General features: G+C 44.0%; 1 protein-coding gene across 1 annotated transcript; it reads left to right on the forward strand.

Moving 5' to 3' along the window:
• The first annotated feature begins 5,491 nt into the window (after positions 1 to 5,491).
• LOC139030012 (zinc finger protein 706) lies at positions 5,492 to 5,976 on the forward strand. Its single transcript, XM_070451872.1, has one exon. The coding sequence runs from the start codon at positions 5,618 to 5,620 to the stop codon at positions 5,846 to 5,848; it is 231 nt and encodes a 76-aa protein (XP_070307973.1). The 5' UTR covers positions 5,492 to 5,617; the 3' UTR covers positions 5,849 to 5,976.
• Positions 5,977 to 13,015: the final 7,039 nt, after the last annotated feature.

Below are 13,015 nucleotides of genomic sequence, written 5' to 3' on the forward strand. Positions count from 1 at the left end.
GTAACCGGTGAAGCCTGTCACGTGCTGGATTTTCTCTTTCCTCCCTTCCCGGGAAATTCTCTGTCCTGTGGAAAGACCTGGGGCCCATCCGGTGCTGGGGCTCAGCATTTAGACTCAGATCCACTCTGGTGTTTATTCTCTCTGCGACCCTCTTCTCACCTTTGATGGCGGGAATCTTATCATAGGTGCCGGGGACGGTTCTCAGAGAGACACACCCACAGGTACATTTAAGACAGTGCCTGGTACATCAGAGTGAGCAGTGGCTCAGGGCTTCCTTCTATACCATGGTTATTTTAAAGACTCACTGAGTGTTTATAAAAAGCACCTGGAATCAACGTCTCCATTTAGGAAGGTGAAACATTTGGGAGAGGGACGATGGGGAGACTTGCATGACAATGGGAATGTACTTAGCGCCACTGAACTGTACAGTTAAATATGGTTAATATAGTAGGTTTTATATCATCTGACTTTTACCACAATTAAAAAAAAAACCCAATGTCAAAAGGGTGGGGAGGGGAGGGAAGTTCTAGAATAAAAGTGTTTGAAAAGCCGTAATGCGTGCATGCCTGTCTGACTCTTTGTGACCCCGTGGACTATAGCCTGCCAGGCTCCCCTGTGCATGGGATTCTCCAGGCAAAAATACTGGAGTGGGTTGCCATTTCCTTCTCCAGGGCATCTTCCCAACCCAGGGATCGAACGAACCTGCATCTCTTAGGTCTCCTGAGCTGGCAGGCAGTTTCTTTACACTAGTGACACCTGGGAAGCCCAAACGCTGTAAGAAGCAGATGCAAGCTGTGCTCCTAGTTTAAATAAAACAGCTGTATGAAATGGTCTTAGGACAGCTGGGGAAATTTGAATATGGATTTGATAATAGATGGTATTAAAGAATTAATGTAAATTTTTTAAAGGTGTGTATGTTATTCCCTGCTACCTATCTTCTCCACATCACATCCTTCTTTCATCATCTTGCATCGGATTTATTGTGTGTAAAGAGCGGACTGCGGAGGGAGAGAGAATGAAATCATTATGAGGAAAGGGGCTTTTGTCTTGGTCTACCCACTGCTCACCCTATTGCATCTCTGGGTTTGTTTTTTTTAAAGAGTTTTGGACGTGGACCATTTTTAAAGTCTTTGTTGAATTTGTTGCCATATTGCTTCTGTTTCATATTTTGGGTTTTGGGCCACAAGGCACGTGGGATCTTAGCCCCCTGACCACAGATGGAACCTGCCCCCTCCCACCCCACAGCTGACGGTGGGGTCTCAACCGCTGGAGCACCAGGGAAGCCCCTGAGTCCTCTTTCCTTATCATCGTTCAGCGATCACGCCCTCATCCCGGAACTTCCTGGCCACCTAAATCAGCCTGTGTTGGGGGCTGACTCAAAGCTCTCTCTCTTTCCCCTTGCTGCCGTGGTTTTGGATAATTGCAAGCTCCCTGTGGATAAGAACCCCCTCCACTCTTGACTCCATTATTCTGCTATTCGAACAAAAATAAGAAGCCCAGGTTAAGAAAAAGGAAAGATCTTAAATATAACAACCGAACTTCACACCTCAAGGGGCTAGAAGGAGAAGCGCAAACTCAGCCTCCCTGGCCAGGTGAATGCACGGGTCTGACCCAGTAACTGAGAAAGTGCGGTGGAAACGGAAAACGACCCACTCACCCGGAAGGGAGCTAGGCTTCCTGGCTCCCTCCTGTCACAGACATCTCCCAAAGCAGAAAGAAGACGCCGGGCCGGCCCGCCTTCCACCTTTATAAGCTCTGGGCTCCGCTCAGCTCCCGCCCGCGTTTCCCATTGGCTGCGGCTGGCGCATCGCCGCCCTCTTCACCGAGCGAGCTGGAAAACTTTTAGCATCCTGGGTGGGAGCCCCTGGGCGGCAAGGCTTGTCCTGACGGGTGCTCCCAATTTGGGAAGGACCTGCGCCCCTGCCTCTTCAATTCAGAAGAACAAGCAACTTTAGAAAATTACAGGTTTGGGGAATTCCCCGGACTCGTAGAGGGCAAATCGCCTGTCCTCAGGCCAAAGATGCTGCGTCCAGCAGTAAACCTCTAAAGCCATTAACCGGATGATCTTGTTCCCATGAGCATCACTGAGCAAAAGGAAGGTTTTCGTATCAGCAGGACCTAATGTGGGTCTCCCCAAAACAGGCCCTCTCAGAGGGAGACCCAGATGCTGGGAGCCGTTGTGGGAGATCCCGCCCATGACGAGGTCATGAGGAAAAGACCTGACACGCAAGGGCGTTCAGGACACGAGGGACCCTCCAGGTTGGCCCCGGCCTCTACCCCACCCTGCATCCTCCCCGCTTTTCTGCTGTTGTTCTTGTTCGCCCTGCTGCAGACTCTTGTGTTGCCTGCCGAGAGCTCTCCTGCTCCTCTTTCACTGAATGAGACCAACTTAAAATCTAATTAATAAATCTTCTGGATGCTGGTACCCTATGAAGGGGCCAGGGATGAAAGAAATGCTTCAATTCAAACATTTTGCTGGCATTCTGGCTTGTGTGATAAATGTGTGCTCCCATTGCAAAAAATGCTCAAGATTGTTCTAAACATCCTAAGCACAGTACACTAACAAAAGACACCATTAAGCATAGGTCCCTCTGCAGGTTGAGAAAAGCTGCACAAATAAAATAGCCACAAATGTGCGTAATAGAAAATAGTTTAGATAGAGATTAGCTGGTGACTTCTTGCAGGTAATTGACTTTTAGACTAAGCCTGTTTTGTGCCATATCTGCTGTTTTTGCAATCCTTTGCATTTCTGTTCTGTAAAAATGCAATCCTATCTAGTTCCCATGGAGATGACACCTAATAGAAAGAAAATAGATTAACCACAAAAAACACAGGGTCGGCTACTGAAGTTGCTTAAAGTTCCACCAGGTGCAACCCATAAAATGTCAACAGGCCTGAAGGCCAAAAGATATTATACGTAGAGATTAACCATAAGAAAGGCCCTAATAGGCACAGAGCCCTCCAGGGGGTGAGGAAGCCCTATTACAGAACACAAAAATATTATTCTAAAAGTGTTATAGTTAAGGATTTAGAAAAATAGGAGTTTAGTCCTAGTGTAAAAATAAGAAGATAATGGTTAATTTTAACCAGGAGTGCTAAACAGAGTCTGCCTCACCAGAGCCGCAGAGTCTTTGTATGGTATACTTTTTAGATAAATTTAGCTGAGAACTTCTGCAAAAGACTGACCTTTGTGTTAACAGGATTGTATTTCTACTATGTTCCAACCTGCTGTGCCATGAGATCGCCACTTTTCTGCTTTCTGCTAAGCTCAAGGCCAGAAGATAATGTACAAAAAAATCTATGGAAAAGACTCTCATAAACAAAAATATACAGAGCACACCTGGTTTCGTGAAGGACAAGTTGATATGATGTTAAACTAAGTCTGTGTGCTTATCTGCCCCTTAGAAGTGTACCAGCTCAGGGTATAAAGGCTATGGTGAAAAATAAAGCTGGGCCAGACCCTGCTGCACACCCCGGTCTGGTCTCTCTCTCTCTCTCCCTGACGCCATTCATCCTGAGGGTTTCCCTGGATCCTGCTGGGGCTGGACCCCAGCAAGAGGTGCCCGAACTGGGACCCAAAGGTAAGTCTCTCGTTGTCCAGTTTTCGGGATGACTAGGACCCCACCTGGGCGTCACGGCCCCCCCTGCATAAGACAGGGGGGTGGGTAGGGTAAGGAGGGTGGACAGGACCCCACCAGGGCGTCTCGGGCCCCCCTGCATAAGAAAGGTAGGGTAAAAAGGTGGGTAGGTTTCAGCTTCCTTCTTTTCTAAGATTAACATCCTCTCCTTTTTCTTCTTCTAATTACTAACAAAAATGGGTACAGTGAGTCAAAAGAAAGGCAGCTTTTTATTGGAGTCATAATGCAACTCCTTAACCGTAGAGGAATTAAAGTTAAAAAGACCAGTATTCAGTCCTTTTTTACATTTGTCCAAGAGCAATGTCCTTGGTTTCCAGAAGACAGCAGTTCTTACAAACCAAATAAGTCTAAATTAAACAATAAATTACAGGTTCAGGTAAACTGGGAAATATTCAGTATTAAATACCTGATATTAAGGTTTGTTTGTTGACCTATCTAATATAGACATGTCTTAGAGTAATTAACATCAAGTAAAATATTTTTGTACCTAGGTTTAATATAAGTTAAATATTATATCTGTTACAGGTTTGTCAACAAGGCAATTACCTCGAGTGAAAAAATTTCTAAAAAATGTAAATAAGATATGAGTTTGCATATAAACTCTGTTCAAAATAATTATTCTTTAAAAATATCTGTCTGCAGAGAAATGCAAATCAAAACCACAATGAGGTACCATTATACGCCAGTCAGGATGGCTGCTATCCAAAAGTCTACAAGCAATAAATGCTGGAGAGGGTGTGGAGAAAAGGGAACCCTCTTACACTGTTGGTGGGAATGCAAATTAGTACAGCCACTATGGAAAACAGTGTGGAGATTTCTTAAAAAGCTGGAAATAGAACTGCCATATGACCCAGCAATCCCACTTCTGGGCATACACACCAAGGAAACCAGATCTGAAAGAGCCACGTGCACCCCAATGTTCATCGCAGCACTGTTTATAATAGCCAGGACATGGAAGCAACCCAGATGCCCATCAGCAGACGAATGGATGAGGAAGCTGTGGTACATATACACCATGGAATATTACTCAGCCATTAAAAAGAATTCATTTGAATCAGTTCTAATGAGATGGATGAAACTGGAGCCCATTATACAGAGCGAAGTAAGCCAGAAAGATAAAGACCATTACAGTATACTAACACATATATATGGACTTTAGAAAGATGGTAACGATAACCCTATATGCAAAACAGAAAAAGAGACTCAGATGTATGGAACAGACTTGTGGACTCTGGGAGAAGGCAAGGGTGGGATGTTTCAGGAGAACAGCATTGAAACATGTATATTATCTAGGGTGAAACGGATAACCAGCTCAGGTTGGGTACATGAGACAAGTGCTCGGGCCTGGTGCACTGGGAAGACCCAGAGGGATCGGGTGGAGAGGGAGGTGGGAGGGGGGACTGGGATGGGGAATACATGTAAATCCATGGCTAATTCATATCAATGTATAACAAAAACTACTGTAATGATGTAAAGTAATTAGCCTCCAACTAATAAAAATTAAAAAAAAAAAAAAAGAAAAAAAAAAATATCTGTCTGCAATAGTCTCTCCAGATTGGCGTAACTTAAATTTCTAAGGGTTGTACTAAACTAAGTATTGAAAGTCTATTAAATAATTAGGTCATTTCCAAATAAAATAAGATTTTCAAACATTTACTACTAAACACTGATTTTCTTTTACAGAAAAACTAAAGAGATTTGAGACTACAAATGAATAATGTTTGATGCCATCCTGAGATGTTTGCTAGAATTTTTTTTTTTAAATTATCACTGGTATTTATGTTCACCAATCTATAAAATGCTAATATAAAAGTCAATTCTTGGTTGCTTAAAAAAACTAAGATGTGCCCCTCCTCGGCGGGTGGAGGAGGCTGAAGCGGTGCTGGGCGCGCTCCCCTTCCTCTCCCTCCGGCCACCTCCCCCCGCAAGCCCTCTCGCGCTGCGCGGTCTCTCCGACGCAAGACTGTCCCGGCCCGGATATGGCTCGTGGACAGCAGAAAATTCAGTCTCAGCAGAAAAATGCCAAAAAGCAAGCTGGACAAAAGAAGAAACAAGGACATGACCAGAAGGCTGCTGCCAAAGCTGCCTTAATATATACCTGCACTGTCTGTAGGACACAAATGCCAGACCCTAAGACCTTCAAGCAGCACTTTGAGAGCAAGCATCCTAAGACTCCACTTCCTCCAGAATTAGCTGATGTTCAGGCATAAAGTTGTTTACAGGTGAATACGTGACACCTTTGATTCTTCTACTGTCTCAGACCTTAGGTAACAAACCTGCAGCTGCTTTTCTAACAAACTGTTGATCAGCAAAAATAAAGGGGCTACAGAAACACTCATTTTTATGCTGTTCCCTTTTGGGCTTCATGCAAAGACAATTGTGTGTAAATGTACAGTTGACTCTGATTTGGAAATCTGAAAATCAGTCCATCCTTGTTATAAAAAATTTTTTTACAATTGTAATTATATTGATGTTCATATTGTGTAAAATAACTCATTTAATAAAGTAGTACTTTGATTTAAAAAAAAAAAAAAACTAAGATGTGTGTGTTCAGTAAAGAAGGTATGAAAAGTGAAGTTACATTTTATGAAGAAAAAAGGAAGTGGGTCTGACTTACAGTTGGCTGTTCCAGGATGGGAGAACAAACGGGTACAAAAAGTGATAAAAACGTTTTATGGAAACTAGACCCCAAGAGAAGAGTTTTTGTGAATAAATAAAAGTTTTCTTGGGATGGTGAACTGCCTTTGATAATGGATTTTAAGTTTCTTTACCTCTGAAGTAATCCGTTCTATGTTTACCTTTAAAATCTTCTTTTTTACTTTGGCTAAGTAAATATATTATTTCACAGTGATCTGTATGATTCTATCTGACAGAGTACTATAAACCCTTTTGATATTTATTGACAGAACTGCCTAAATAGCTTGACTTTTAGCTGACTTTGGGATGCTTCAGAGGGCCCCTGAGATATCCCAAAGAGCTATTAAACTACCTGAGTTCATTTGACATGTTAAATTGCATGGGAAGTATTGTTGGAGGAGTGATAAATCTTCTCAGGTTATATTGTATGGTTGATGTTACTTATATAGATATCCTAGAAATTATGTGAAATTCATGAAAATCTGATATGTCCTGGTAAAATGTCAGTTATAATTTTAGTTATCATGTTTAAGTGTTACAAATCACAGCAATGACCAGGCTACTTTGTTAATTACAATTTAATTATATTTTAAACATGTCTTGTATGGTTTCACTCTCATGCCTTTAAAAAAATACTGCTAGTTCTTCAAGATTTATAAAAAAGACTTTTCTAAGATTAACTGAAAAATTTTGTTTGTTTGCTATCTGGTAAATTGGTAACAGACTGAAATTTAGTCTACTCTCTATGTTAAGAAAACAAAGTTTTCTTAAAATAAATCTTTCAATAATAGATTATAAATTTATTTGCCTTTAAGTGACTTATATTTGTTTTTAAAATCTTTTGTTACTTTAGTAAGGTAAATAAGTGTTATTTAAGATTATGGTACATGTAAAAGCACATTTTGCTTCTACAAAAAATAACCCCTGTTAGACTTGTGCTATCCTAATGTCCTTAAAACATGGCAACAGTCTACTCCTAAATTGGGTAATTAAAAATGGGTGAACAATAGCTGAAAATCAAAGAGTCGGGGCTATGGGAGATCCAAGACGGCCGCTTGGCTTTTCCCAGCTCCCTGACAAACCTCATTTTTATTTAATGGGTTAAAGCCTTCCCCGGCTACAGGGTTAATGCCTCCATAATGAAAAAATCACTGAATATTAAGTTTTGTAAATTGTTAAACTAAGTTTCTAGTTTTGTTAATTAAGGTTTAGTGTTCACTAAGACTCACTTCTGAGATAGTTCCTTGTTATGTTACATTGCTAACAGATTTAATTAAGTTATTAAAAAAGACACCCTAAGTTTGTTTCTAAAGCTTATCTCAGTAATCTATCTTTGGATGAAGATCAGATGCCTCATGACCTGCAACCAGGACATCCTGCGCAGGCCACTCAGCAAGCCTCCATACCCACATGGGGACAAAATGAGTCACTTTGCCATCAAGCACAGAGAATAGCTTCTCTACAGGGATCTTCAGCCTCTACTAAAAGGGTTTTTATTGCTATGCTTGCTTTACTTCCTTGCCAGCGGCAGTTGCGTTAACCCGGCGGGTGCCCACTGCACAGTATGTTGATACTATGTCAAAGGGTGTCTCCTTGGCTTCGGCTGCTCGAGAGGTCGTGGCCGGAGGACTGGAAATGAAGGTGGATGCTCTGGAGGAAGCGGTGATGCATATCGGAACAGAACTGCAAGCCCTAAAAGTAAAGTTAGCACTGTCCTGCCATGCAGACTACCGGTGGATTTGTGTAACACCCTTAAAGGTTTGAGACTTATTACAATTGGGAAATAAATTAAAAATCATATTTCAGGGGTATGGAATAGCTCTAGCATAAGTTTAGATTTAGACAGATTGCATGGATAGATTAGAACAATAGAGCATTCCCGATTAGATTTTACTGCCACTGGAGCTGCCAGTGATTTCTTTGAAACCTTCTCCAACTTTATCTCTGCCAAAAACATTTTGTCTACTAGTCTCAGTTACATTGCTGTAATAGCACTGATCCTTATTATTACTGTTGTCCTCCCTTGTATCGGCAGAGCTCTTCGTCAGAGCACTCAGAAGCTTGCAACTGAAATTCATCTGGCTGTTTTAAAAAATAAACAAGGGGGAGATGCCGGGAGCCGTTGTGGGAGATCCCGCCCATTACGAGGTCATGAGGAAAAGACCTGACACGCAAGGGCGTTCAGGACACAAGGGACCCTCCAGGTTGGCCCCGGCCTCTACCCCACCCTGCATCCTCCCCGCTTTTCTGCTGTTGTTCTTGTTCGCCCTGCTGCGGATTCTTGTGTTGCCTGCCGAGAGCTCTCCTGCTCCTCTTTCCCTGAATGAGGACCAACTTAAAACCCTAGTTAACAAATCTCCTGGACGCTGGTACCCTGTGAAGGGGCCAGGGGTGAAGGAAATGCTTCAATTCAAACCCTTTTGCTGGCATTCTGGCTTGTGTGATAAATGTGTGCTCCCATTGCAAGAAATGCTCAAGGTTGTTCTAAACATCCTAAGCACAGTACGCTAACAAAAGACACCATTAAGCATAGGTCCCTCCGCGGGGTGAGAAAAGCTCCACAAATAAAATAGCCACAAATGTGCCTAATAGAAAATACTTTAGATAGAGATTAGCTGGTGACTTCTTGCAGGTAAGTTGCTTAAAGTTCCACCAGGTGCAAGCCATAAAATGTCAACAGGCCTGAAGGCCAAAAGATATCATGCACAGAGATTAACCATAAAAAAGGCCCTAATAGGCACAGAGCCCTCCAGGGGGTGAGGAAGCCCTATTACAGAACACAAAAATATTATTCTAAAAGTGGTTATAGTTAAGGCTTTAGAAAAATAAGAGTTTAGCCCTAGTGTAAAAACAAGAAGATAATTGTTAATTTTAACCAAGAGTGCTAAACAGGGGCTGCCTCACTGGAGCCGCAGTCTTTGTGTGGTAAACTTTTTAGATAAATTTAGCTGAGAACTTCTGCAAGAAGACTGACTTTTGTGTTAACAGGATTGTATTTCTATTATGTTGTGAATTGCTGTACCATGAGACTGCCACTTTTCTGCTTTCTGCTGAGCTCAAGGCCAGAAGATAATGGACAAAAAAATCTATGGAAAAGACTCTCATAAACAAAAATATACAGAGCACACCTGGTTTCGTGAAGGACAAGCTGATGTAACGTTAAACTAAGTCTGTGTGCTTATCTGCCCCTTAGAAGTGTACCAGCTCAGGGTATAAAGGCTACGGTGAAAAATAAAGCTGGGCCAGACCCTGCTGCACACCCCGGTCTGGTCTCTCTCTCTCTCTCTCTCCCCGACGCCGTTCATCCTGAGGGCTCCCCTGGATCCTGCTGGGGCAGGACCCCGGCACCCAGAGACAGGGCATGTCAGAAAATCACACACACACACATCTTGGTCACAGCTTTTCCACAAAGTCTGTTGGGTTTTCCAATATGTAATCAAGAATCTGCATATACAGCTTTACCTGTCCTTTTCCAGGCCTTACACCTTGCTCTAATTGCTTCCTCATTGTTAAATTTAAAACTAGTTACAACTGTCGATTGCCTGGATCCCCAGCCTATTAAAGGTGAAAGGCAGGGCACACTGTGGGTTATTCTCAATTATCCTTTGGAATTGATTACTAACATAATTCCACGGTGACGGGAGAACAGACTTTGTATGCTTTCAAAACCTTCAGACCATGAAATTTCTTCACCTTGTTTATGTCCCTGGATGTGTTCAATCCTAGAGGAAATCAACCCTGAATATTCATTGGAAGGACTAAAGCTGAAACTCCAATACTTTGGCCACCTGGTGCGAAGAGTTGACTCATCGGAAGAGACCCTGATGCTGGGAAAGATTGAAGGCGGGAGGAGAAGGGGACAACAGAGGATGAGATGGTTGGATGGCATCACCGACTCAATGGATATGATTTGGAGCAAACTCTGGGAGCTGGTGATGGACAGGGAGGCCTGGCGAGCTGCAGTCGGTGGGGTCGCAAAGAGTCAGACATGGCTGAGCGACTGAACATGTTCCAGTGTCTCCTAGTGTGTACGCTATGGGACCTTTAATAGAATTTATTCCCTGCTGTTGTGTGAAAACTGTATAAATCTTAATTGTTGAATTGGTTCATAGTGCTTTTTAGATCTACAATATCCTTCTATGGGCTTTCTCAGTGGCTCAGTAAAGAATCTGTCTGCAATGCAGGAGCTGCAGGAGATGCAGTTTTGATCCCCGGGTTGGGATGATCCCTTGGAGAAGGAAATGGCAACCCCCTCCGGTACTCTTGCCTGGAGAACCCCATGGACGGAGGGGCCTTTCAGGCCACAGTCCGTGGTGTTGCAGAGAGTCAGACACGACTGAGCGACTTAGCACACACACACGCACATCCTTCTATGTTTCTGTCTACTCATTCTATTGATTTCTGAGAGTTTATTATTGAAACCCCAACTAAAAGTGTTAATTTATCTACTTAAAAAATAATTGCAATAGATAGTGGAATTATATGTAACTTTGTTCTGTTTTTCCAAGTCTCCTGTAAATGCGCTATCCTACTTTCATACTTTAAAAAATTAAAAAAGGGGGCAAAAAAGATGGATGGTGGGGAGGACCGAGTGCATCTTCTTTCTGCTTTGGGATATGTTTATGACAGGAAGGAGTCAAGACGTCTACTTCCCTCCAGGGGTGAGTTAAATGACTTAAAATTGTTAGTTAAAATCACTAATTTAATTGGCAATACAATAGTAAATAGTGGTGGTATAAAGACTAAGCTGTCTTGATCCTGACTTCAGTGGAAAAGCCTCCGTGTTTCTGATGGAATGGGTTCACGGGTGGTTTTCTTGGCATTGGGAGAAGACATGGTTCCAGACGTGGTTGTGATTTTCAGACCTCAAGGACCCTTTTTTCTGTTTTTAATTTTATTGAAGCATAGTCGACATACAACGCTGTGTTCATTTCTCCCGTACAGCAAAGTGATTTAGGTACCCGCAGACACACACATCCTTTTAAACACTTTTCCATGAGGGGTTATCCCGGGAAGTTGAATACAGTCCCTGTGCTCCGCAGGAGGGCCTTATCCCTCCTCTACAATCGTCCGCATCTGCTAATCCGAAGCCCCAGTCCTCCCAGCCTCCAGTGGCCACCAGTCTGTTCCCTATGTTGGAAGCTTAGAGAGTCCTTATTTGTCTCCTCTTTCATCATCCTATTAAGACCTCCGCACCCCCGCGCCCCCCTACCCCGAAGACGGTTGTTGTTTTTCAGCTGCTAAGTCACGTCCGACTCTTTGCGACCCCATGAACCGCAGCACGCCAGGCCTCCCTGTCCATCACCAACTCCCGGAGTTTACTCAAACTCATGCCCATCGAGTCAGTGATGCCATCCAGCCATCTCATCCTCTGTCGTCCCCTTCTTCTCCTGCCTCCAATACCTCCCAGTATCAGGGTCTTCTCCAATGAGTCAACTCTTCGCATGAGGTGGCCAAAGGATTGGAGTTTCAGCTTCAGCATCAGTCCTTCCAATGAACACCCAGGACTGATCTCCTGGAGGATGGACTGGTTGGATCTCCTTGCAGTCCAAGGGACTCTCAAGAGTCTTCTCCAACACCACAGTTCAAAAGCATCAATTCTTCGTGCTCAGCCTTCTTTAAGGCCCCACTCTAGGACAGGTATTCACACCAGTGGCCTCCGGCTGATGTGGGAGATTTCATTTACATCAGCTGGGCTTTAATTAGAACCCCACCTCTGCATCCCTCTCCTAGCCGGGGACGATTTACACCTGGAAGAGAAGGACTCCAGGGTCACCTGTGGCAGGCGGCCTCTCCCACGGAGGGGGCGGGACACCCGCGGACAGACCTGATAGGAGCTGGAGGGGCCCCGGGCCAGTCGCGGGCTGGGCTGACCGCTTCGGGTTCGGCGTCCGCGTTCTGGAAACTCACAGCTTAGAAGACAGCTTGGTGAGTGAGGTCGCCTTACTCTGCTCAAAACTTTTCCTTTCTCTGGCTTTTTCTTTCTTTTTTTTTTTTAAACAGCTTTGTTGTTATGGATTTAAAGGTAAGGGGAAACAACCCCAGCTATATTGAGGTATAATTAAATACAAAAAAAAAAAAAAAGAAAACACTGCAAACATTTAACATGCAGCTTAATGAGTGTGGACACAGACAAGGGGAGACGTAGCCAGAACCTCCAGAAGTTTCTTTGCAGGGTCTGTGTGTGTGGTGGGAACATTTAGCATGAGGCTCACCCTCTTACATTTTTCAGGGTACAAAAGAGTATTGATGACTGGGGCCCTTTGCTGTAGGGCACATCCCCAAAACTAATTCCTCCTGCATAACTTGCATTTACACCGTGGGAGTTACATAGTAATCCAATAGGATCTTAGCCTTAAAAAGGAAGGAAAAAATGAAAGTGTTTGTTGCTCAGCCGTTTCTGACTCTTTGCGACCCCATGGACTGTAGCCCGCCAGGTTCCTCTGTCCATGAGATTTCCCGCAAGAATACTGGAGCGGGTTGCCATTTCCTCCTCCAGGGGATCTTCCCGGCCCAGGGATCGAACCCGGGTCTCCTGCTTTGGGAGGCGGATTCTTTCGCGCTGAGCGCCCTGGGAAGCCCTGCTTGTGGCAGAGAGGCCGGCAGGCGCATAAAGACGAGGCGGGGCGTGCTGCGAGGAGAAGTCAGCGCGGGGGGAGGTCGGGCTGCCGCGCAGGGCGTGAAGGTCGCGGTGCGCGGTCTCCGCTGTCTGTTTCCGCAGGAGCTGCTCCTGCTGCTGG

Source organism: Odocoileus virginianus, chromosome 20 (assembly GCF_023699985.2).
Source record: "Odocoileus virginianus isolate 20LAN1187 ecotype Illinois chromosome 20, Ovbor_1.2, whole genome shotgun sequence".
Classification (NCBI taxonomy): Eukaryota; Metazoa; Chordata; class Mammalia; order Artiodactyla; family Cervidae; genus Odocoileus; species Odocoileus virginianus.